At 34.1% G+C, this 21,252-nt stretch overlaps 4 protein-coding genes across 5 annotated transcripts; 1 reads left to right on the top strand and 3 right to left on the bottom strand.

Annotated features, from left to right (window-relative positions):
* Positions 1–877: 877 nt before the first annotated feature.
* Positions 878–2,565, bottom strand: LOC110642996 (dof zinc finger protein DOF1.4-like). The gene has a single exon (XM_021795214.2). It carries the CDS (start codon positions 2,064–2,066, stop codon positions 1,146–1,148), a length of 921 nt encoding a protein of 306 aa, XP_021650906.2. The 5' UTR covers positions 2,067–2,565; the 3' UTR covers positions 878–1,145.
* Positions 2,566–5,735: 3,170 nt separating this feature from the next.
* On the bottom strand, positions 5,736–11,080 carry LOC110643001 (uncharacterized). The gene is made up of 18 exons (XM_021795222.2): positions 10,666–11,080; positions 10,254–10,373; positions 10,038–10,163; positions 9,876–9,938; positions 9,661–9,768; positions 9,012–9,089; positions 8,664–8,756; positions 8,469–8,555; positions 7,926–8,027; positions 7,713–7,832; positions 7,502–7,564; positions 7,274–7,407; positions 7,035–7,116; positions 6,893–6,951; positions 6,753–6,798; positions 6,451–6,542; positions 6,294–6,363; positions 5,736–6,068 (listed from the first exon to the last, which is right to left on the bottom strand). Exons 1-18 carry the CDS (start codon positions 10,915–10,917, stop codon positions 5,997–5,999), a joined length of 1,767 nt encoding a protein of 588 aa, XP_021650914.2. The 5' UTR covers positions 10,918–11,080; the 3' UTR covers positions 5,736–5,996.
* Positions 11,081–13,386: 2,306 nt separating this feature from the next.
* Positions 13,387–16,341, top strand: LOC110642991 (probable polyol transporter 4). 2 transcript variants are annotated; one of them, XM_021795210.2, is made up of 3 exons: positions 13,588–13,721; positions 14,176–14,324; positions 14,628–16,341. In XM_021795210.2, the coding sequence occupies exons 2-3, from the start codon at positions 14,279–14,281 to the stop codon at positions 15,989–15,991; spliced, it is 1,410 nt and encodes a 469-aa protein (XP_021650902.2). In that variant the 5' UTR covers positions 13,588–13,721; positions 14,176–14,278; the 3' UTR covers positions 15,992–16,341. The 2 variants fall into 2 exon arrangements, with proteins under 2 accessions (XP_057997087.1, XP_021650902.2); XM_058141104.1 differs by lacking the exon at positions 14,176–14,324 and having other exon boundaries at positions 13,387–13,721.
* A 1,949-nt stretch (positions 16,342–18,290) lies between these two features.
* Positions 18,291–20,000, bottom strand: LOC110643007 (uncharacterized protein At4g19900-like). The gene has a single exon (XM_021795227.2). The coding sequence runs from the start codon at positions 19,770–19,772 to the stop codon at positions 18,420–18,422; it is 1,353 nt and encodes a 450-aa protein (XP_021650919.2). The 5' UTR covers positions 19,773–20,000; the 3' UTR covers positions 18,291–18,419.
* Positions 20,001–21,252: the final 1,252 nt, after the last annotated feature.

Genomic DNA, 21,252 nt, shown 5'->3' with positions numbered 1-21,252 from the left:
AACAACAAAATTAATATTGCTATTGTTAATTCTAACATTTATTATAATAATGTGTTATTTTTTATATAAAAAGTAGAAATAAGTGTAACCCAATACATTTTCCACTGAATGTGTTCTAATGTAGAGGATGTAACAACACTACTTTGAACATCGATTGAGAGCGAAAGGATTCAAGCATATTTTTGTAGAAGGATACTCACAGATTGTCATCAAAGTTCTCCAAGGAGAGATGTTATTCCTTTGCGCATCCAAGTAATCATATCAGATATCAAAGCCTTAATTTGCAACCTCCTTCGAGTCTATCTCCTTTTCCTTTATTAGGAGACGTTGTAATTCCGCTGCTCATGCTATAGCTTGCCGAGCGCTCCAAAGCTCTTCTTTCATTAGCAATCTGCCGGAGCAAGTGATCTTTATTTTGGCGCATATGCCACCTTAGCTTGTTCCCGTTTGTTATCTTTGATAAAAAAATATTAATAATAATAATAATAAAATCGATCGAGAGGATAAACTCGCAATTAAGATTCTAAAATGTGCAAGAATTATTGCAAGAACTACTTTACAGCAAGAGTGGTATGTGGACAAGCAAAAGAGAATGATTCCCAACAAGTGGTGAACAAAATAACTTCCCATGAAATATTATTGTTCAGATATCTCAAAAATATACACATATACAAGAATCATACATCACATCTAAGTTAGCCCACCCTAGCTGGATGAGACCCATCTCCCTCTCAGCTCTCCAGTGCCTCCTCCCAAGCCAAATGACAAGTTAACCCATCAGAGTTCATCAAAATATATATCGAATAGAAGAACACTCACCCTTGCAATTAAAATTTTATAATACCATAATAGAATTGAAATGAATAAGGAAGACGAGTACAGAATGGACACTCGATATATATATTAGCCTGAAGCTGAAACTAAAAGGGACAACTTCAATTAGTCTACGTACTATAATGGTTACACTACACTATAAATGACCTGAAAAACAGAAAGCACATGAATTTTGACTCTGAAATTACAAATGAGATCTCCATCAAACACAAACTCCCAACAACATATAGTTACTTGATAAAGATCAAGGGGAAGAAAAGAAGAAAATAAAAGGATTTATACACACGGTCAATTGATCGATGCCGCCTTAATTATGGTTTGAGCCCAGAATCATCCCAGGGTATATTGAGATCAGTGGAGACAAAAGTATCTATATCATCCCAGTTCCAATAACTTGTCATGTCCACGCCACAGCTTGCATTTGGCACTTGCCATAGCTGATGAGTGATAATGTTGCTTGTGGTAGGGATGACGGTAGTGATGGTTGAATCTTCCATAGCTTCTCCGCTACTGTAGTTATAAAGATTTGAGGGCTGCAAGGAGGTGAAAATTGAAGATGGGTGTGTTTCAAAAGTGCTTGAGCTTGAATAAGGAAAGTGCAACCCTTGATTTTGGGGAAGAGAAAAAGTTGGACCCATAAAGACACCATTGTTCCCAGTGTTGAAATTTTTGCTGGAAAAGTTGCTGCAGCTCATAGAATTCTGTTGAAAAGCTAAAGAGAGTGGGCTAATCATTGCTTGACACTTAATTTCAGATACGCTTTTCTGATCACCAAGTGTAAGAGGATGATTATGCTTTTGCTGCTGAGCTTGAATTACCATTTGGGGATCAACCCTGTTAATGATATTGCCATTATTGGTACTTGTACTAGTGGCGCTTGTAGTGGCGGCTGCGGAGGCGGCTTTGGAAGTGTTTTTTGACGTTTTCAGCCGCTTGTTTTTGCGGCCACCGCCTACAGGAACATTGCGGAGAGTGCCACCTTTAGTCCAGTGCCTCTTGCAAGTCTTGCAAAAATGCCTTGGCTGTGACTTGTTGTAGTTGTTATAGTAACAAAACTTGGTCTTGGTTGAGTCACATCTCGGGCACTTCAAGGGCTCTGATTGCTGCTGGTTTTGTTGCTGTTGCCGCCTTAAAAGAGGAGGTTTAGGGAGCTCCAAGGTCTGTGCCTGCTGCAAAAGGGTCTGGCTCCAATCTAACCCATCACTAGAAACCTGCTTAGAACTCAAACCCATCTCTTAAAACACCATAAAAATCAATGCAAAAAAAAAAAATTGTATAGGATCAGATAAAGCAGATGAAGAAATCCTAGCCTTTGGATCGAGGAGAAAGAAGAGAGATCGAAATGAAAAATAATAAGAAGAAGAGATTTGTCCCTATAAGACAAACACTGTATAGGTTCAAAGAAAATGGTGATATGGTGGTGTGAAATGCAAGGAAATTCCTAGGAAGGTGATGAGAAGTGAGCATGTCTATCTGAATCTACCTGCCCTCCCTATCTATCTATAATACAGGTGCTATATATCTCTGTAAAAATAAGAAAACAGTAAATGATATTATTTAAGAATTTAACGAGATGAAGATTACGCAAAAGATCAAAGCTGTGCGTGCGTTTGTGGTCCAAACAAAAGAGCCGGAAAATCAATAATTCTTGCAGGGGATGTAATCTTGGCAACAATGTAATAGTTCCAATCCTTTCCCTCTCCACACAATTTTATAGAGAGAGAAAGAGAGATTTACTTAGCCCTTAAGGTGAACGTGGGTATTTAACACGTGGATATCTCCATCACCGTTGATAGTGCTCCTATGTGCATGAGTTGTAAAGAGCACGTACATTTTTTTATTCTATCAGATTCAGATACCAATAATTTAGTTTTAGCTTCCCGAGGGTGCAAACCAAGCTAAGCTATGTACTATGGGCTATGGAATAAAATGAAATAAACAGTATAATAAAAAGTATATGTATACGTTCTATTATATTACATATATTCTCGTCTGCTGGGTGGAATCTTGTGGGACCTTTGACTAGAAGAGTTGGCATCACGTGATTATTGGTGTAATGAGTGACGATCCCCTACGATCTTAGACACATAAGATTACATGCTACACACAAGTCGGTGTATGCTGAGCCTCATGCAAGTGTACCGTGCCCTTGCATTTTGTTTTCGCCTCACGGTGCAAAGCCCGTCCGGGACCTCCAGGCGGCGGGCTTCCACTTCAGTTGCCAAGTCCAGGATTAAGAATAGACCTCTTCTAAACGTGTAGTCTTGGCCTGAGTTTTAGTTAAAATTAATTATATTAAAAAATATATATTTTATATTTAATTAAATATTTATATAAATATATTCAAATAACTAATACTGAAATATATAAAATCTAAATCATATTTAACTCAACTCAAATTCATCATATTCAACATAAATCAAATACCCACAAAAATTGACCCATTTCTATCCCTCCCTTGAAATGATGGCCATATGAGAATATAAACATATGGGTGATGAGACTGAAGGCAGTATAAATGAAAAGAAAACAAGTGGCATAGAAAGATGATCGATAAGAACGAATTATTATAGCAAGTTGGGCCGTCACACAAAATATAGGACCACAAGAGGCACGTGTACATAATTAAGCCACGAACAAGGCATCAGATTTAATGTTATTAAGCAAATCATAATTAATTTGATTAGATATTATGTGAACATATATGTAGAGAGAATTTCGAGTTGGTCGGTTTGGTTAGGTAGGTAAAGTGACTTGTAAAATGGAATTTTCTCCACGTTATCAAAGGGGACCAAACAGAATGTCTTTGGAGCAAATCAGAAAGCGACAACACACATGTTTTAGCTTAATGATTAATCTAACTTAATTAACAACATGTCCACTTTAGTATTCTCTTAATATTTTATTTTGACTAATAAAATATAGAATTTTAATTAATTAATTAATTAGCATACCCCATGTTTGGTGGCTCATAGGATTTCTTCAATTCATGGTATACTATCATTTTCATCTATTAATTTATTATGGTAATTAATTAATTGTTAATAATTTCAGACATAATGATCCAAAACGTGGTCGTCCTGCGTGACCCTGAATGAATCATGAGACCACTCGTGCAATTCGATCCAGCTTGGAACCTGGATTTTCAGGTAGGTTTAGGTGTACGGAAAATATAATATTTATAACTCTCTGTAAAATTAATATTAATTACTCGTAAATTTAAAATATAAAATATATAATATAATTTATTTATTAAATATATGAATTATAAATAATTATATCTTTAATATATAATAAAAGTAAAATTTTTTTCAATTTAATAATACCAATTATCGGTGGCGGCGAGTGGGTAAATCTTTTTAATAATTTAAACGTTTATTTTGTAGGGTAGAAAATAATAGATTCAAGACTTGAATTCAATTATGAAATGAAATCTTTATTTATTGAATAGTCGTTTTTGAAAATAGGGACTTTAGTCTAGATTCAATTTATCTATTATATTTTCTATATAATATAGAGAAAAATGTACTTGATTATTCCAAGTTAGGCATTATTTTACTAGAAATTATTCAAATTGATGTACTTGAACCAGCCATCACCTTCATAAGTTCACTCGAGCAGACTAAACTTCACGGACCAGAAATTCTTGCGTGGAATCATGTCTCTTTTGGTGATGGCTGGACTGCATGGTCACATAATCTATTGTTTGAACTTTGAACAGTTGAATTTTGAAGATAGATGAGGCTATCCTCTTTTAGAAAGAGTTTATCTTCCAACAAATTAGTCAATTATTAACAGTAGCAAATTAAGAAAAACCTGCAGCCACTATTACTGATTGATTCTCGTTTATCTCTTGCAAATAAAGAATTTATTGTACAGCTGTGAAAACACAGAAGTATTGGATTGTGGTTTATTAGCCTACTTGGGATAAATTTAGGGTCAGAATAGGAGGGTCCCAGTCCCAGTATCAGTCCCACACAAATGCTTGGTATATTGGCTGTAGAATCCACCAGCCACTGGATCATGTATGTGTGTATGTATTGTTATTCTCTGATATAATCATGAAACATTTTATCTTCTTTCCCTTTTACATGGGTGGGATTATTATGTGACAATTGTGTCAACTATCAACTGGCTGTTGTGCAAGAAACCAAAATTTAAAAAATATAAGGTATAGGGATTTAAGCCCAACTCTTCTCATGGGAATGGCTCCAATAATTATTTGGTGCATGTCGGATTTAATTCATGATTTGGGAAAATCATTCTTCTATTCCACTCTAAACCATATAAAAATGTCGGTAATAATTCATTCACTTTCGGCTCGGAATCCTTTTCTCTTCTCATGCATAAAGATAAAGCATGTACAAATACACCTCATCATCCCCTTACCTTTTCTAGTCGTTAATTGAAGCTCTCTGATTTCTGATGGTCGACATACTACGCATCAAAGATCGCAGCTACAAAGATAATCCAATCGACAATTCAATCCTCTGCTAAATTCATTTTTTTTTTTTAAATTTAAAATATTAAAAGAAAATTATTTTCTTGTATCACTGGCAATTCTAATTTGATTATATCTTTTTATTAATTAACGATCTCAGCATAAATATTGCCGTAACGTTTTCACAATTTATATTCATGTTGCAAAATTTCAAGGGATACCATTCCAATCGAATACCATGTAAGCTGATCTAAGAGACAAGTAACAGCAGTTTAAAGGATCTCAATGGTCAACTTAGCTCAGCTCTGATTGTTCTGATTATGATAGAGTTGGATAAGAAACCTCCATTACAATCTAAGTCAATGGAAGAGCAATTTCATCAAGGGCAGCCCAAAAGTGGTATAGGTACCAAAACAGGCATATCAATGATGTGAAAACATACTAGTTCCTCATCGCAATCTAATCAAATCGAAGAAAATCTTGTTTTATTAGATTCTATTGTACATACTTCCATTACAGCTTTACCATCATAATGCTGTAATTGATAGCAAAACTACACCATGGAAGACGGAAAATTAGTGATATTGCTGGGAACTCAATAACATATAAAAGGATGGCAACATTAGACAATTCTCCGCATCTAAACAACACAAGCGAGATTTCACAGCCGGAACTAACAAATTCTTTCATTTTCACTTGGTGACGATGTCTGCCTTCCACCCTAAAACTTGAAATCTTTTTTCTTTGATTTCCCTTCCTTTTCCTGCATCTTTCGCTTCCTTTTCTTCTCATTCTGCAGCAAAAATAGCTCATTCTAAATAGCCAATAAAATCATTGTCATGTAGTTGAATCATAGAAAAGGAATAGCTAGTGGCCTGCTAGGATATCAAAACACTAGACAGTGGATCTCAAGAACTGGTTTATCTGCAGCAATAGCACTAATATACTTGGAGCAATCTGTAATCAGACGGTTGCAAGCAAAAATCATTAACTTGGCAAGCATGTAAATGTAACATACCTCTGCAACCATATCACTGAAATCCTCACGTTGGCTACGCATCTTCTCCTCCTCTCTTGCTTCCTCGTACCTGTCAAATTCACCAACATTAGGAATACACTTAAATTATTAAGAACAGGCAAAATCAGATAATAACATTTATAAGAGTTCCACTCACTTTGCAGGCAAAACATTGTCCAAAGCGTCCAATTCCTCAGGTTGTAAAGTGACATCAACTCTATCTGTTTTCTGGCCTCGAAGAAGATCAACCTGCAAAAGATTGATAAGATTGTCAACAATCATAGATCCATGCATATTTGATCTATCATTGTTCTCAAGTCTGGATGTGTAAAAAGGAAACTATTGATTTGGTCAATGAATTCTGCAAGTAGATCAAATATGCATTTGGCTGTGCTGAAAAGTACAATCACCAGATTCTAATGGAAAACAGAAAACAATCACAAGCATATATCCTCTTACCCTTTTAGCTGCTGACTTGTCTTGAGTGCCACTGGCAACCACATACCTGAGGGCAAAAACAAAGAATTAGTATAAAATAAGATTGGAGGAGACAATATCCCAAGACAAACACACAATTTTCAAGGAATCAGATAACATACGTGTGGGTTGTTCCAAGTAAAGTCCCCGGAGCAATCCTCTCTTCTTTTTCTTCAAGAACCTTTAAAAGAAATAGAGAAAAGACATTAATTTCACAATAGTGGGTTCTTAACACTAAATACAGTTTCACATGATAATACTCACTTGGTAAAGAGGCCTCTCAGGTTCCTTTCTTTGCTGCTTACGGAGGTCAATGACATCTGGTGTTTCAACACCAGTTGGTGTGCTGAAAAAAGAAAAAACAAAGAAAAGAATCAACTGCCACATGATGCTACAGCAAACAAACAGTCCTTTGATTTACAGCCAGTAAACCATACCAAAGTGCTTGGATTTGTGCATAGAACCATAGATAAAAATAACTAGCAACTAATTCAACTCCATACCTCGAGAGGCTATCCACAGATTGAATGCCATCCTCCAACTCCTCTTCCTCGATCTGCTCCTCCTCTTCCTCTTCTTCCTCCTCCTCCTCTTCCTCCAAGTCACCCCAATGCTTGGTTTTATCAACTGGCTCTTCCTGAAATAGTTGTTCAACAAGGAAGATAAAACAAATCAGAATTCAGAAAATCTAAGGCATCACCAAATTACAGACAAGTAAAACGAGAGAGTACCTCATAATTGGGCTGTTCTTGTTGCTGAACTCCAAAAACATCTCCATACAAAGGACGACCATACTATCCACAATATACAAAAGTGAACTAGTCATACACTCTATATAGTTCTCCAGAGCAGATGTATAAAATGATTTCGGTGGACAACAAATACAAATTAAGAAATTACAGAAAGCTTTAAATCCTCACTCAACAAAGTAAAATAACTTACTTCATCAACAGGAGGTTTGCCCCAGCCACCAGGATGATAACCAAAGCTAGCTCCAGGTGGAATGGGAGCATTCAGACCAGGGATTTTCAGGTGGGGATAAGATGGTGGAGGGCCATACCTCTGTATCAAATAATCCACATTTAGATAAATATCAAAAAGAAGAGGAGAAAGCTAAATTAAGAGAAGTTCTAAAGACACATTCACTAATCCAACCTGCATATTGATAAGCCAAGGTGGCGGTGCACCCTCTGGCATGCCAAGAGCTTCTTTTAATTCTTGTGAAAGACTGCCAGGCTTCATCTCTCTAAGCTTCACCTGCACACCAGGGGAAACATAAATCATAAACAAAACTAATAAATATACACCCTAAAATTTTCTGTAATTCTTGTTCAACTTAAAACCAATGTCAACTATCATTATTTTCTAAGTGAAGCATTAGAACTATGAGATTGAAAATTCATTCACAAAATTTTACAAACATTAAATTCAGATGCCCATGAGTTGCACAGAGAACTACATGCAGATAAGTTGCAGAAGTTCAAAATCTTAAACCAAAAAAAATCTTCTTCATTAATTAAAATTTAAAACCGAAGGCTATCTTAGCATGTGACAACAATGATACGATACTCCTAGCACCATATACATATATGTGCCCCAGAACTAATTTCAATAGATAGCATATGCAATCTAAGTACTTCAAAGAAGAAAGAAGCATACATGCAAAGACTGCTATACGGTACTAAATAGAAATGGTACCTCAAATTCTTTCCCTTCATGATAGAGGTCACCATGAGTAGTAAGCTTTGGCTTTGTTTGGTACTTAAAAAACGCATCATGAAGGACCTAAGCAACAAACCACGGCATTTACCGAAGAACATAAGAGACAAGAACAAGGCCAAGTCATCCTTAAAAAAAAAAAAAAAAAGAGAGAAATCAAGCAGTGTGAGAAACCTGATAATCAATATCCATTTTTCCCATCTTTGGCTGCATCCGCTCTCGTTGCTTCTGTTTCAACTTCTTACTATCCTCTTTTTCAATGTAAGCCTGCATAAGAAAAAAAATGCAAAAAATTGTTGATCTCATTGATAAAAAAAAAAAAAAGTGCACAAACTAAATTGAGAAACAATAAATAGGTTGTCTTAAGTTGATGTCCAATGGATCCACCTAAAGCAAATAATCCTAATTCCACAGGCATACTGGCTAGCAGAAATTATTTCCCAATGAAACCCCACTTCAATATCCCACACCAAAAAGGTATGGAAATGCATCTTATTTGCATAATTGAAACATCATAACTACCTGTCTGATTTTCTCAATTCCTGTTGCAGCAATGAAATCAGGAAGCTGAAAAGGTTGCTTCTCAATACCACGTTTTCCCTGCAAAACAAAACCAATACCTGATGAGATACAAGTAAGGACATTATGTATTCATATATACTACTAAGTAATAATTTAGCAATCATTCCAGATCTCTTGATTTTAAAAAAATTAAAATAAAATATTAAATTTAGACGAATCTAGCCCGAGCATTTAGCACAATGGAAAGGCATCTGAAAATTCAAAGCAGATGAATTAGCAATTCAATAATGAAAAATCCCCATGTGTAACATACAAAAAGAAGTCTTGATTGGAAGCAAAAAATAGAAATAAATTTCCAAAAAAAATTAGCATCGTATGAATATCTAACATCCCCAGCCACACAAGCAAATTATAATAAAAGAGAAATCAATCAAGGGTCCCTTTTGCCAAACACATACAAGTCCAAGGCTCCATCATTGTCACAGCAGTACCCCTGCAAGAACCACATATATACGTATAAGACAAACCTTATGGACTTTATCTTCCCTCACCCTCTTTCCTAACTCTCACATAATCTCACATGGTGCAACACACCCATCAATCATGCATGTGTTAACCCATACTGTTACTTTTACAAGGATTTACTAACCTGCAAAAATTTCCTTTTCTGACACCAATGCCTTGGCACAGGAACAGTATTTCTGTATGATTTCAAAAACACTAGCAACTTCGGGTCTGCTGCAGTAGCATCCCACACCTTCAAAGTACATAAATGGATAAACAACCAACCAGTCATGGCTGCTGATAAACAAACCAGCACAACCAAAAATGATAAAATGGCATAAATTCAACATCCATAGCTACCTCAACAACATCAGGCCTAGAGCATATCTGTTTTAGTTCTGCAATCTTCATCCGTCGCAGAAGCTGACAAATAAACAAATGTTACTTTTAGCACAATGATGAATATATCATAACAATAACATAGACTGTAACAACAACAACAAATGTCATTATAAAAATAACCTTTTTCTTCTTGTTTGACACGCCTTTCTCCTTCTGTGTAGCATCTTGTTCTTCCTCTTCTGAATCTGAATCGACCTTTTTCTTCGAATCAGCATTTTGGGCAGATTCATCTTTTTTATCATTCTCCTGTTAAATACAATAAACGCAGGATTTAGAAAACCAATTTCACAAGGCAGTGACGATGACGCTAATTATCAAAGAAATTAGTCACCATACCTCAGAACCAGCAATTTCATGGAAATTAAATCTCTCAAAGATCTTCCTGAATTCGTCATCCAACCCAGCTTCCAACTCTGCCTTTTCTGGAACATACTCAACCACCACTTGCTCGAAGGCCTACGAGGTTTAAAAAAAAAATTCTAACAATGAATATTAAATATATATATATATATATATATATATATATATATATATATATATATATATATAACATGCATTTCACGCAGATTCTAATTTGATCATTATGGCACGTCAAATAACGAGCATAGCCTATAACTAATAGACCAAACACCATAAAACCCTAACTTCACAAATTACTGCCACGGTATCAACTAAGCTCCTACAATTTCTTCATCCATTCAAGTAATCACAAGCACAGAGTAACATTAATCCTAAAAATCTACACAACCTGTTGAGGATCGTTATTCTCCTTGGCATCGTCGCCGTTAGCGGCAGAATCGTCATCGTCACTTTTGTTGCTGTTGGCAGTGGCATCAAGAGCCTGAGAAGCAGTCTTGTTGTTCTTCTTCTGCTTGCGCCTGCGACGGCGCCTTTCGCTGTCCCGTGACTTCTTAGCGTTGGCGTTGTTGGAGCTAGGGTTAGTGGCCAGATCTCCGTTGGAGACGACGCCGTTTTGGTACGGCAGAGTATCGGCGGCCATGGTTTTTCCGGAAATTCTCGGGAGTTAGCGTCCAATTGAAAAGAAAATTCGATTGATGGAGGCGTTTGGGGTGTTCAGAGCTTTGAGTGGCTCCAGCTATGGCAAAATGCAAAGTGACCGACCTGCAAAATTTCACGACACATTTTTAGGGAAAAAAAAAATGTGGTTGTGGGTCGGATCGCGCTTGCATTGGATTTTATCACGTGCGGAGCAGCTGATTGGGCCTGTGCCCATATTTCCACTGCAGCGTTGGATTCCAAAGAGTAATAGGCCAATGGACCATATTACACGAAGGGCCCTGAATTGAGGTTACGATGAATAGGTGCTGCGAATCAATTAATAATTTTAATATTTAAATTTAATTATAATTTATTTAAATTATTTATATTTATTTCAAATTTTATTATTATTATTATTTAAATTTATCAAATTTTAAATAGTTAATGAATAATTATATAAAATTCATTTTTATATATAATTTATATTTAAAAATTTAATAAGCTTGTAAAATATTAAAGCCTAAATTTATTTCTTCTCAAAAGAATTATCTTTATTTAAATATAATATTTAAAAATTTTATAAATATTATCATAAAAATACATATTTTGTATTTAATTATTTATTTATTAACACAGAGTTGAATATCAAATACTTAATATACAAAATAAGAACCTGAAAATTGCTTAAAGCTTTTAAATTATAATTTATACTTCAACTCTTGCGTTATGAAATCTTTTTTTTTCATTTGATTTTTCATTGAAATCTAAATTCAATATTTCACAATTTTATAAATAATTTTAATATTGAGTTAAAATTCACTAATATATTGTCATTTTATTGATATAGCACAAAATTACAATTATTCTAAAATAGTAATTCACTAATTAAAATTATTACCATTGGCTAATCGGTTTCCACTTTTGTTGATGATTATTCAAATTGTGAAATCAGACCATCAATGATATTTATTTTTATTAAATTTTGGTGTTAATAGTTTATTTTTAATTAAATTAAAAAATAACTAACTATGATATAAAAAAATTTATTTGTGATATCATTTTATTTTATATATACATAATCACTTTATCTTAAATATAAAAATATTAAAATATAAATTTCATGCATAAATTATTAATAACATTTATATATATAATATTATAAAATAATAGATAGTATTCATATTATATGGTCTAGTTGTTAATAATAATAATAATAAAAGGGAAACAAGTGGCAAATTTTATTTTATTTTTTTAAGTTTGAATTTACCTTATAAACTTTTTTGTGAGATGTAGGTTGAATCCCAAACTAGAATAAATTTCTAGATATGGAGTTAGAATCCGAAATTCACTATTTTGATTAATGTCATAAAGAGTAAACTATGAGCTTTAATTTAATAGTATTAAAATTATATTTAAAATTTCAATTAAATTCAATTATATTAAAATATAAATTACATTATACCCATGATTCTCAAGAGTTTCTTTTTTTTTTTTTTTTCAAATGGGATTTTATTATTTCAAGCATCATAGCATTTAATGTTTAGAATTAACTACAATTTCTATTCCATTTTTAGCAATTTTTACTTTAAAATGTTATTTATTGTGAACTTTGAGAACGATTGATTTAGCATCTTTACTTCTAATAAGCTATTTTCTTAGCTGGAACTCATAATTTTTATGTTAAAAATGAAAGACGCATAAAAAAATATTCTAAAAATTTAATTTTATTAAATAAAAATATTTTTTAATAAAATTTTAATTTAATAATTTTGTTTTAATTATTAATTCTGGTTAATGATACGAAAGTATTCCAAAAAAATATATATATATAATTATTATGTGACTAACATATGATATTCAATATTGTTATATAATATTTTTTATTATATATAAATTATAAATTATTTAATAATTACCATATTAATACTATAATAAACTGTTATTATTATAAAATAACTTATAACATAGTAATATATATTAATTATATATATTTATATCTATATTATATATATATATTTTAAATATTTTTATTTTTTAAATTTTTTAAAAAAGTTTAGAAAATAAAAATAATAAAAATAAAATTTAAAATAATTAATAAAAAATTTAAATTATTATATTATTTTTATATGTTAAAAATAAAAAATATATATATATAAATTAAAATTATTAATCATAATGTGTATTAACATTCACAATCTCTTATTGTAATAAAATCAAAAGTTTTGATGAATATAAATTACCTCCCATTCAGAGTATGGTAAGGTGACCTGGCATTCCGTGGTTGGCTAAGAGTTAGAACAGTACCATTGAAACTGCAGAGCGTAAGCATTGTTGGTTTTGACACTTTTCTTCGACGTCCAGGAATGTGGCGTTGCTTCCAGTGAAATAAGAAGGGTAACAAGGACAGGACCCACTTAAGGTGGGCCCATTTCTCACCGTTTCTTCTCTTTTTCCAAAGATAGATCCTTCTCTAGCAGGTCTGAGACGCAGAAAATATCCGCGTGGCAAAACTGGAAGGTTTTTCATTATTGGTTTCTCTATTCTCTTCTTCTCTATAAGACAAGATTGGATAAAGAGAGGAGAGAGAGACCAAAAAAAAAAATCTGGGGTTACAGGGAAATGGGGATGGAGTAGGGGAGAAGAACAAGTACAGGAGGATGGATTCTGAAGCTGCAGAGGACGATGTTGTTTTGTCTAGTAACGCTCAATGGCAAGAGGGTGTTTTCAAGAGGGAAAATGATGTGCAGAAATTTGTGTTTGCCTGTGCCATTTTTGCCTCTCTCAATTCTGTGCTCATGGGCTACGGTTAGTTTTTTTTGACATCTCTATACATCTATTACTCCGTTTGCAATTTTATCTTCTGGTTATTTGTTGGTATTCTCAATTTTCAATAGCCACATTGGCATTTTTCGATTGGTTTGTCCATCTCCTTTTCCGAACGGTGATTTTTATGATTTTTGTATCATTTTGAGCCTTTCTGGACCTCATTGTATGCTCTGTAGTTCTTACGGTTGTTTGGAAAATTTTCCCATCTTTTAATACTATTAAGGGGCGGGAAAGTGGTGTGAGAATTCGAACTCTTACCTCTTGCACTACTATTATAGGAGAAATCTGGACTATCGAGTTATTGGTTCGAAAGGTATGTGTGAATTTTTTAGAGAAGGAATGTGATAGAGTGCAGAAATGCAAAATGATGTGTATAGAGTAAGATATGGATTTTTGTTTGATTAAGTAATATGAATAGAATTGGTCATTACAGTTTAATTGGAGGGGAAAACGCCCAGATTGGGCAAAAAGGCTTAATCACTGCGGGATATGATGCCAGGTAAGCCTAGCATTTAAAGAAATCAGTAGTCTCACAAATGTCAGGATGGCTCAGGAGGTTGATTCCTATGCTGAAAGTGCATGGTAATTCTCTAGCTTGTAGTCATAATCTTGATTCACTTAGATGCAAGTGCAAAATCAATTCTGTAATTTCATTTTGTTTATTAATCTTTGGTTACTTTTGGAGATCTCAAAATAACATACTGTAGAAAAATAATGATTTTAGGTTGTAAATATAAGTGTAAGTGGGAGAATAAATGTTTTATTTTTCTGTATTTATTCATTTAAGACAATGTATGACCTAAATAATGCCTGTTGTCACTGAAAAATGTCCGTTTGGGTGTTGTTCTAATTACTAGTTTCAAATACGCGCTTGTCATTCTGCAGATGCGGGTGTCATGAGTGGAGCAATTTTGTTCATTCAACAAGATCTCAATATATCTGAGGTACAACAGGAAGTTCTTGTTGGAATTTTAAGCATAATTTCACTTTTGGGTAGCTTAGCTGGAGGAAAAACATCTGATGCCATTGGTCGAAAGTGGACTATAGCTTTAGCGGCTATTGTTTTTCAGACAGGGGCAGCTGTAATGACTCTTGCCCCTTCCTTTGCGGTGCTGATGACTGGCAGACTTTTGGCTGGCATAGGGATAGGCTTTGGGGTAATGATTGCACCAGTGTACATAGCAGAGATATCACCTACTGCTGCCAGAGGATTTCTTACCTCTTTTCCTGAAATTTTTACAAATCTAGGAATCCTTCTAGGATATGTTTCTAACTATTCTTTTTCGGGACTTCCAGTACATATAAACTGGAGGGTGATGCTTGGAGTGGGAATCCTTCCCTCAGTGTTTATGGGGTTTGCCCTATTTGTGATTCCTGAATCCCCAAGGTGGTTGGTGATGCAGAATAGGGTTGAAGAAGCAAGATTAGTTTTGTCAAAGACAAATGAAAATGAAAGTGAAGTGGAGGAGAGATTAGCAGAGATACAAATGGCTGCTGTCCGGGCTAATGCTGATAAGTATGAAGCAAAAGCTGTCTGGCATGAAATATTACATCCTTCTCCTTCAGTTCGACAGATGCTGATCACTGGTTGTGGAATCCAGTTTTTCCAACAAATCACGGGTATTGATGCAACAGTGTATTATAGCCCCACAATCTTTAAGGATGCTGGAATCAAGGGCGACACTCAGCTTCTTGCTGCAACTGTTGCTGTTGGGTTTACCAAAACCTTATTCATTTTGGTAGCTATATTTCTCATTGACAAAGTGGGCAGAAGACGTTTGCTTTTCATAAGCACAGTTGGGATGACCATCAGCTTACTTGTTTTGAGTCTGTCTTTATTTTTTATGGGGGATGGAAAACTTGGAATTGTTTTGGCAATTTTATCAGTTTGTGGGAATGTAGCTTTCTTCTCTATAGGACTTGGCCCTGTTTGCTGGGTTGTGTCATCTGAAATCTTTCCTCTAAGGCTTCGAGCTCAGGCTTCTGCTCTTGGGGCAGTAGGCAGTAGGGTTAGTAGTGGTGCGGTTACTATGTCTTTTCTCTCAGTATGTCATGCAATCACGGTAGGAGGAACTTTCTTCATCTTCTCAGTGATTTCAGCTCTTTCTGTTCTTTTTGTCCATACATGTATTCCAGAAACAAAAGGCAAGTCCTTGGAGCAAATTGAAATGCTGTTTCAAAATGGGGGAGAGTGTCAAGGAGGGGAGGTTGAATTGGAAGATGCAGAACGGCTGGTACAAAAAGAATGAGCGGGTAGGGTGCTTGAATGCTTCATTGCTAATCCACAAAGGTGCTTCTTGTTGTAAATTGATTTAGGCGATGGGTGATTTTCACACATCTTGTGAATGCTATACAGTTCAAAATCACTATAGATTCTTTAGGAAATTGACAGTGTTCTGTGAAAGATAATTGTACAGTGACTGAACAAGAAAAATTGAAGTTCTTATCTGATTTACAGTGGGCATGTCTGGCACAATTGGCCTGAAGTTAAGGGAGCTCAATGTACATGTTTGTTCCATTGTTATTTTATTTGTTGAAGGTGGGGATTGAGCTTGTATTAATTGACTAATTCATTGAAATTATAGGAATAATTTGCCTAGTCTTCTGCTTCTGCTCACGCAATTATACCATCCATCTCAGGTAGACACTGGAAGAAGATAAATCTGTACTACGGTGAATTGTTGAATTTGACAGCTGTTAAGTCAGGAAATAAAGCTCTTTTCTGGTTTATCAATTCATACTGAGACTATTCATCATTTATCAATTAGGTGTCAAAAGCTCTCTTTCTTTTTATTCTGTTTGTGGTGGGGAAACTGATGTAAGATGGGATCATATTTTAATTACAGCTTAGTCAATCTGAAAATCGTTAATGAGATCATCATTATCTTCTTCATCTCTTCTCCTCATGGGTCTGATTAAGCTTTTCAACTGCTTGTAGTATTCGTGTAAATGGTAATAATAGTTTTGGATATCCTTTTATCAATTGAAATGAAGGAAGATTAGTGGTTGAGCCATTGATGTACGAGATTGCTCTATTTAGGTTGAACATATGGAGTTTCCTTTCTCTGCTGGATGAATCATCATCATCACAAGTTTTTGTAATAATTAACAGTCAAGGACCATTTTAGATGGGATTGTGAAAGCTTAAAATAATACCAAAGATCTCTAGCAATAAATTCATCCATCTATTAAATTATGATCAGTTCTGTTTTAATTGAGAGTGTCTTTAGATATCCATCTTCACATTCCCAATGCCAAAAGTTGGCATATAAACAGAACTTCCTATTAGTTATTTTGCTAATTAAAATTATTTCATTATATTAAAATTAAAGATTATGATAATTTATTTGTTAGCAAGAAGTAATGTTTAGTAAACTCTTTTTTGCCATTATTCTTATTTTCTTATATAAATGAAATTAATTACTTTAAAGTTTTTATAATTAAATTAAATTTTAATATTCTATAATAAGTGTGTTTAAAGATTTTTATTTTAATAACAACTCCGATAATAATATCAAACAGGCTTGTATACTCAAACAGCAGTGAACAATGTATAGTTCATGAATTACTAAACTAATCTATTTCAGTTGTACAGAAGATAGATCAAAAAAATTTCATTCCTTAAACAAATAAAACCATCCAAATTGGATGAAATTGGTTGATGTAGTTTCAAATGGCCAACATTTACGCAACCCAAATCTATTCTCTGAAATATTTTAATTTTAGATATCAACCACATCAAGCAAACCTATTTTATTGCTGTGTCCACTGAACAACTATTCGGATATTCTTGATTTCTTATAGGTCAATTATTATTATTATTATTATTATTTATAATTTTATTATCAATTAAAAAAAATAAATGGGGATTTGAAAGTATTAAATAAAATGAAGAACAAAATAAAAATGCATGGGAAAAAAATCAAGAACAAATAAGAGTATGGTGCTTGGAAGGCCACAAGCCAAGGTAGGTGCACATATTGAATGGGAGATGACAAATCACTTTCACATTTTATTTTAATTAGCATGGTTTTTAATACATATTGCTAAGCAATCATACAATACTTTCAAAATAAATTAATTAATTAACTAGGTCAAGACAATTAAATGGGTATTTAATGCTCCACTTGTGTTTCTTTCTTTACATTTCTCAATTATTCCTAATGTACAAATATTTATTGGAGGAAAAATGGTTGTACTTCTGCTATTACTTTCTTTCATACAAAATTTTTACTTAAATTTGATTTATCATAAATGAAAGATATAAATATATAAAATTTATATATTTAATAAATAAATTTCACTATATTGAATCCATAGTGAACCCATAGTGAACCGAGAAGAAAATCCTTCCTTCACTAGAAAAGAACTGAATTGGTCCAAAATCGATACAATAAAAAATAAAATTCTCAACACGATGAGGGAAAATTCAGAAGAGAAGAAGACAATGGTATATTATCAATTTGGATTAGACACAGAAGGTTCAAATTATATTCCATTCTTTGCATTTTTCATTATATTGAAAGAAGATATAAATGAAAAAAAAAATTAAAAAGGTCAATCTGCCAAAGAAAAGGATTCTCCCTTTTCTTTATTCAATACTTTATTGGAGGGGTGGACTAAATTTGCCCATAAACATATGCATTTCAGAAACATAAAATGGGCAATTTGCAGTTTTCATTTTTTATTGTATTGTAACAGATTCAAGTTTGAAGAATTACAGAAGATACAGGAATCCAGCATTATATGATTGATGATGCTTCCATTTTCAACTTTAATCTTTCTACTCTGCTTGTTCCAAAGGTGGACAGCTAAACTTTCCCTTCTTATCTGCTCAAGCTTCCTATGCAACCATTCTGAATGTAGCTTATCTGCAGGGCCCTTAAAGAGACTTCTAATTCTGTTCCAATTCACTGGATAAAATGCAGATGGGGGCAACACTGTGAAATTAATCCCAGGCCTACCACTTACCCTTGAAACAACTCTGGAAACTAGATAAGGACCATTATGACCCCACTTGTTTCCATTGAATGTGAGCGCAAATTCTTGAATGAACTTGAAGAGTAAAGGATGATTCTTATCAAAAATCAACAAAGCATTATTCAATCTGCTCCAATTCCCAGTTTCAAGATCAATATTTTGTGCTCCTATAACATTTCTCATTTTCTCAAAACTCTTCAACACTATAACATCAGTGTCTAAGTAAGTACCACCAAATTTATACAATAAAGCAAGCCTAAGCAAATTTGAGAGGTTTTGACCAAAAGAAACCTTTCCAGGATCAACACTCCCTTTGCTTAATTCATTAAACCATGACTCTGCATGAGTATTCTTGAATATATAATCAAAATCAGGCTTAATTGCAATAACTTTGAACCCTTTATCCAAAAATGGCCTTAAGAAAAAGCTCCCCGTTTCAGAATCCATGGAATTGGAAACAATAACCAAACAAGCATTTGGGTGAGACTTGAACACACTCTCTATAGCAAACAACTCTCTATCACCAAATGACTTCAAAGAAGAAATCCAAGTCATAAAGAACCGAACCTTACATACAGAACTGCCAAAGAAGGTCCTTATTCTTGCCGAAAACCGCTTTGATTTGGCTCCATAACGCAGAACCTTGATCACAGCTTCGTGTTTGTGCACTTTCTTGGACCTTAAAACCGAAGAATGGTTAATGGGTACCATTGAAATGGCTGGTTTGGGCAAAAGGGGCAAGTGGGTCTTCAAAATAACTGGTGGGTTCTCTTCTTTTACTGCACACATCACTGAAGTAGAAAGCTTTTTCAGCGATTTTCCCGCGAGATTTTCCGGTGAAAAATTAGCAGGCTCCGGCTCTGATTTGGCGGGAACGGGAAGGCGAATGTAGAACACAGAGGAGCCATTGTATGCCAAAAGGAGAAACAGGGTAAGAGCTAGCAGGGAAGTGGGCAAGCAATAAAGCAAAGCAAAGATGGATCTTTTAAAGTTCTGTAACTGTTGAAGAAAGAGAAGGAAACGCTGAGAAACTTGGGCGATTAGGTACATGGTGTCAGTATTTGGTGTTTTATGGTTAAAATGGGCTACTGGGTTTTGCTTTCTGGTTCATCATGGATTAGGAAGACGCTTAGCTAGAAGGAGGGTGGAGAGATTTTAATGGAGAAGGCGGCAAAATATGCAAAAAGAAAAATGGTTTTTATGTTTTGGACATTGGGAACCAAAAACCCATATAAATAATAAATTTGTGAGCTCAAAACACTTCTTTGTTGTTTTTTTTTTCAACAAGCTCTTCTACTTCAAATAGCACAACTACAACAATTAAAAAATAATTTTTTTTTTAAAAAAAAAGAGAAACTAACACTGTTTAGCTGGAAATTTGGCTTGGAAGGGGTGCTACATAATATTTGCATGATATGTCAGCTTTTGTTTTGCTAGGGCTTTGCTTCTGTCTTTATTAAAATGAGGATAACAGAAAGCTTAGAAAGCTAGTGTTCCTCATGCTACAAATTCTACTTTATAATAGAACTTCACAGTATGGATTAGCTTTCAATAGTTGATTGTCAAATCATGTTTCCCTTGGATAAACACTCAATAATTTTCTGATCAAATCATGTTAATTAATTACATTTACATAACATAAAATAAATAATATCAGACAAGAATCATGATGCCATGCAATTAATAGTCTTTATCTTATCTTACACATACCTTTTTGGGTTCTTATTTCCTAATCAATAAGAATTAATCAACACATCTAATAAGCGGCTGGCAGTTTCCTTTTGAGTGACACAGTTTCTTTTTCTTATTTCTTCTACAATTTTCAGTTTCAGTTTTCTGTTCAGTGGCCGTTCCCTGTCCAAGGGCAAGAGAAGGCTCCTCCCTCAACTGAAAGGTCGCTTCTCCTTCTCCCCTTTCGGATGGTTTACGTGTAGCTTTGTTTGGGTTTTGTTTAGATGATCTATAGTCTTTATGCTTCTTGGTGAGAGATTCGTGGCAAATCGTTGCTTAGAAAGTTCAGTTTTTAACTCATGGAGTTCTCCTTATCTGACATATACAAAGGTTTAGTCATTGTTTCCACCAGGGCTACACAAGAATGGGATGCCTATGTTTTGCAAGCCATTTCCCAGTTCTTTCAGCGCTAGTCTTAGCCCTTCTGTTTCTTCCTGCCTTTGTTGTACATCTCTGCTTTGGGTTTGAGGGTTGTGCAAGGGAGACTTGTTAGATCTTGATGGGGCGTTTTTTGCCTTCCCTTTGCTGTTGTTGATTCTTTCTCCCTTGCATGTTTATTTCTTTTGATTTTACGCAGTCTCCCCCTTGGGTAGCCGGTGTTGCTTTGCCAATGAAGGAGGCGTAAACTATGGCTACTGATGAAGTTGGTTTTCGTTCTTTGTTTCTCACAGGCAGCCATCCAGTTTAGGCAAAATATAATAGTAGAATTGTTCTTTAGAATTCTTTATTCCTTTGAAAAAGTAAAAGTAAGAAATAAAGACATTTTTCATTCTTTTTGCTCTGAATCATGTTCTTGTAT

Source organism: Hevea brasiliensis, chromosome 18, assembly GCF_030052815.1.
Source record: "Hevea brasiliensis isolate MT/VB/25A 57/8 chromosome 18, ASM3005281v1, whole genome shotgun sequence".
NCBI classification, from domain to species: domain Eukaryota; kingdom Viridiplantae; phylum Streptophyta; class Magnoliopsida; order Malpighiales; family Euphorbiaceae; genus Hevea; species Hevea brasiliensis.
This window is presented reverse-complemented; position numbering and strand designations above follow the sequence as displayed.

Coding starts and splice junctions, on each gene's coding strand:
- LOC110642996 (XM_021795214.2), bottom strand. CDS start 2,066: ATGGGTTTGAGTTCTAAGCAGGTTTCTAGTGATGGGTTAGATTGGAGC.
- LOC110643007 (XM_021795227.2), bottom strand. CDS start 19,772: ATGTACCTAATCGCCCAAGTTTCTCAGCGTTTCCTTCTCTTTCTTCAA.
- LOC110643001 (XM_021795222.2), bottom strand. CDS start 10,917: ATGGCCGCCGATACTCTGCCGTACCAAAACGGCGTCGTCTCCAACGGA. Junction 10,374..10,665: donor AGAATAACGATCCTCAACAG/GTTGTGTAGATT, acceptor TAAACCTCGTAG/GCCTTCGAGCAAGTGGTGGT. Junction 9,090..9,660: donor AGAAAAGGAAATTTTTGCAG/GTTAGTAAATCC, acceptor TTTGTTTTGCAG/GGAAAACGTGGTATTGAGAA.
- LOC110642991 (XM_058141104.1), top strand. CDS start 13,574: ATGGATTCTGAAGCTGCAGAGGACGATGTTGTTTTGTCTAGTAACGCT. Junction 13,722..14,627: donor TTCTGTGCTCATGGGCTACG/GTTAGTTTTTTT, acceptor GTCATTCTGCAG/ATGCGGGTGTCATGAGTGGA.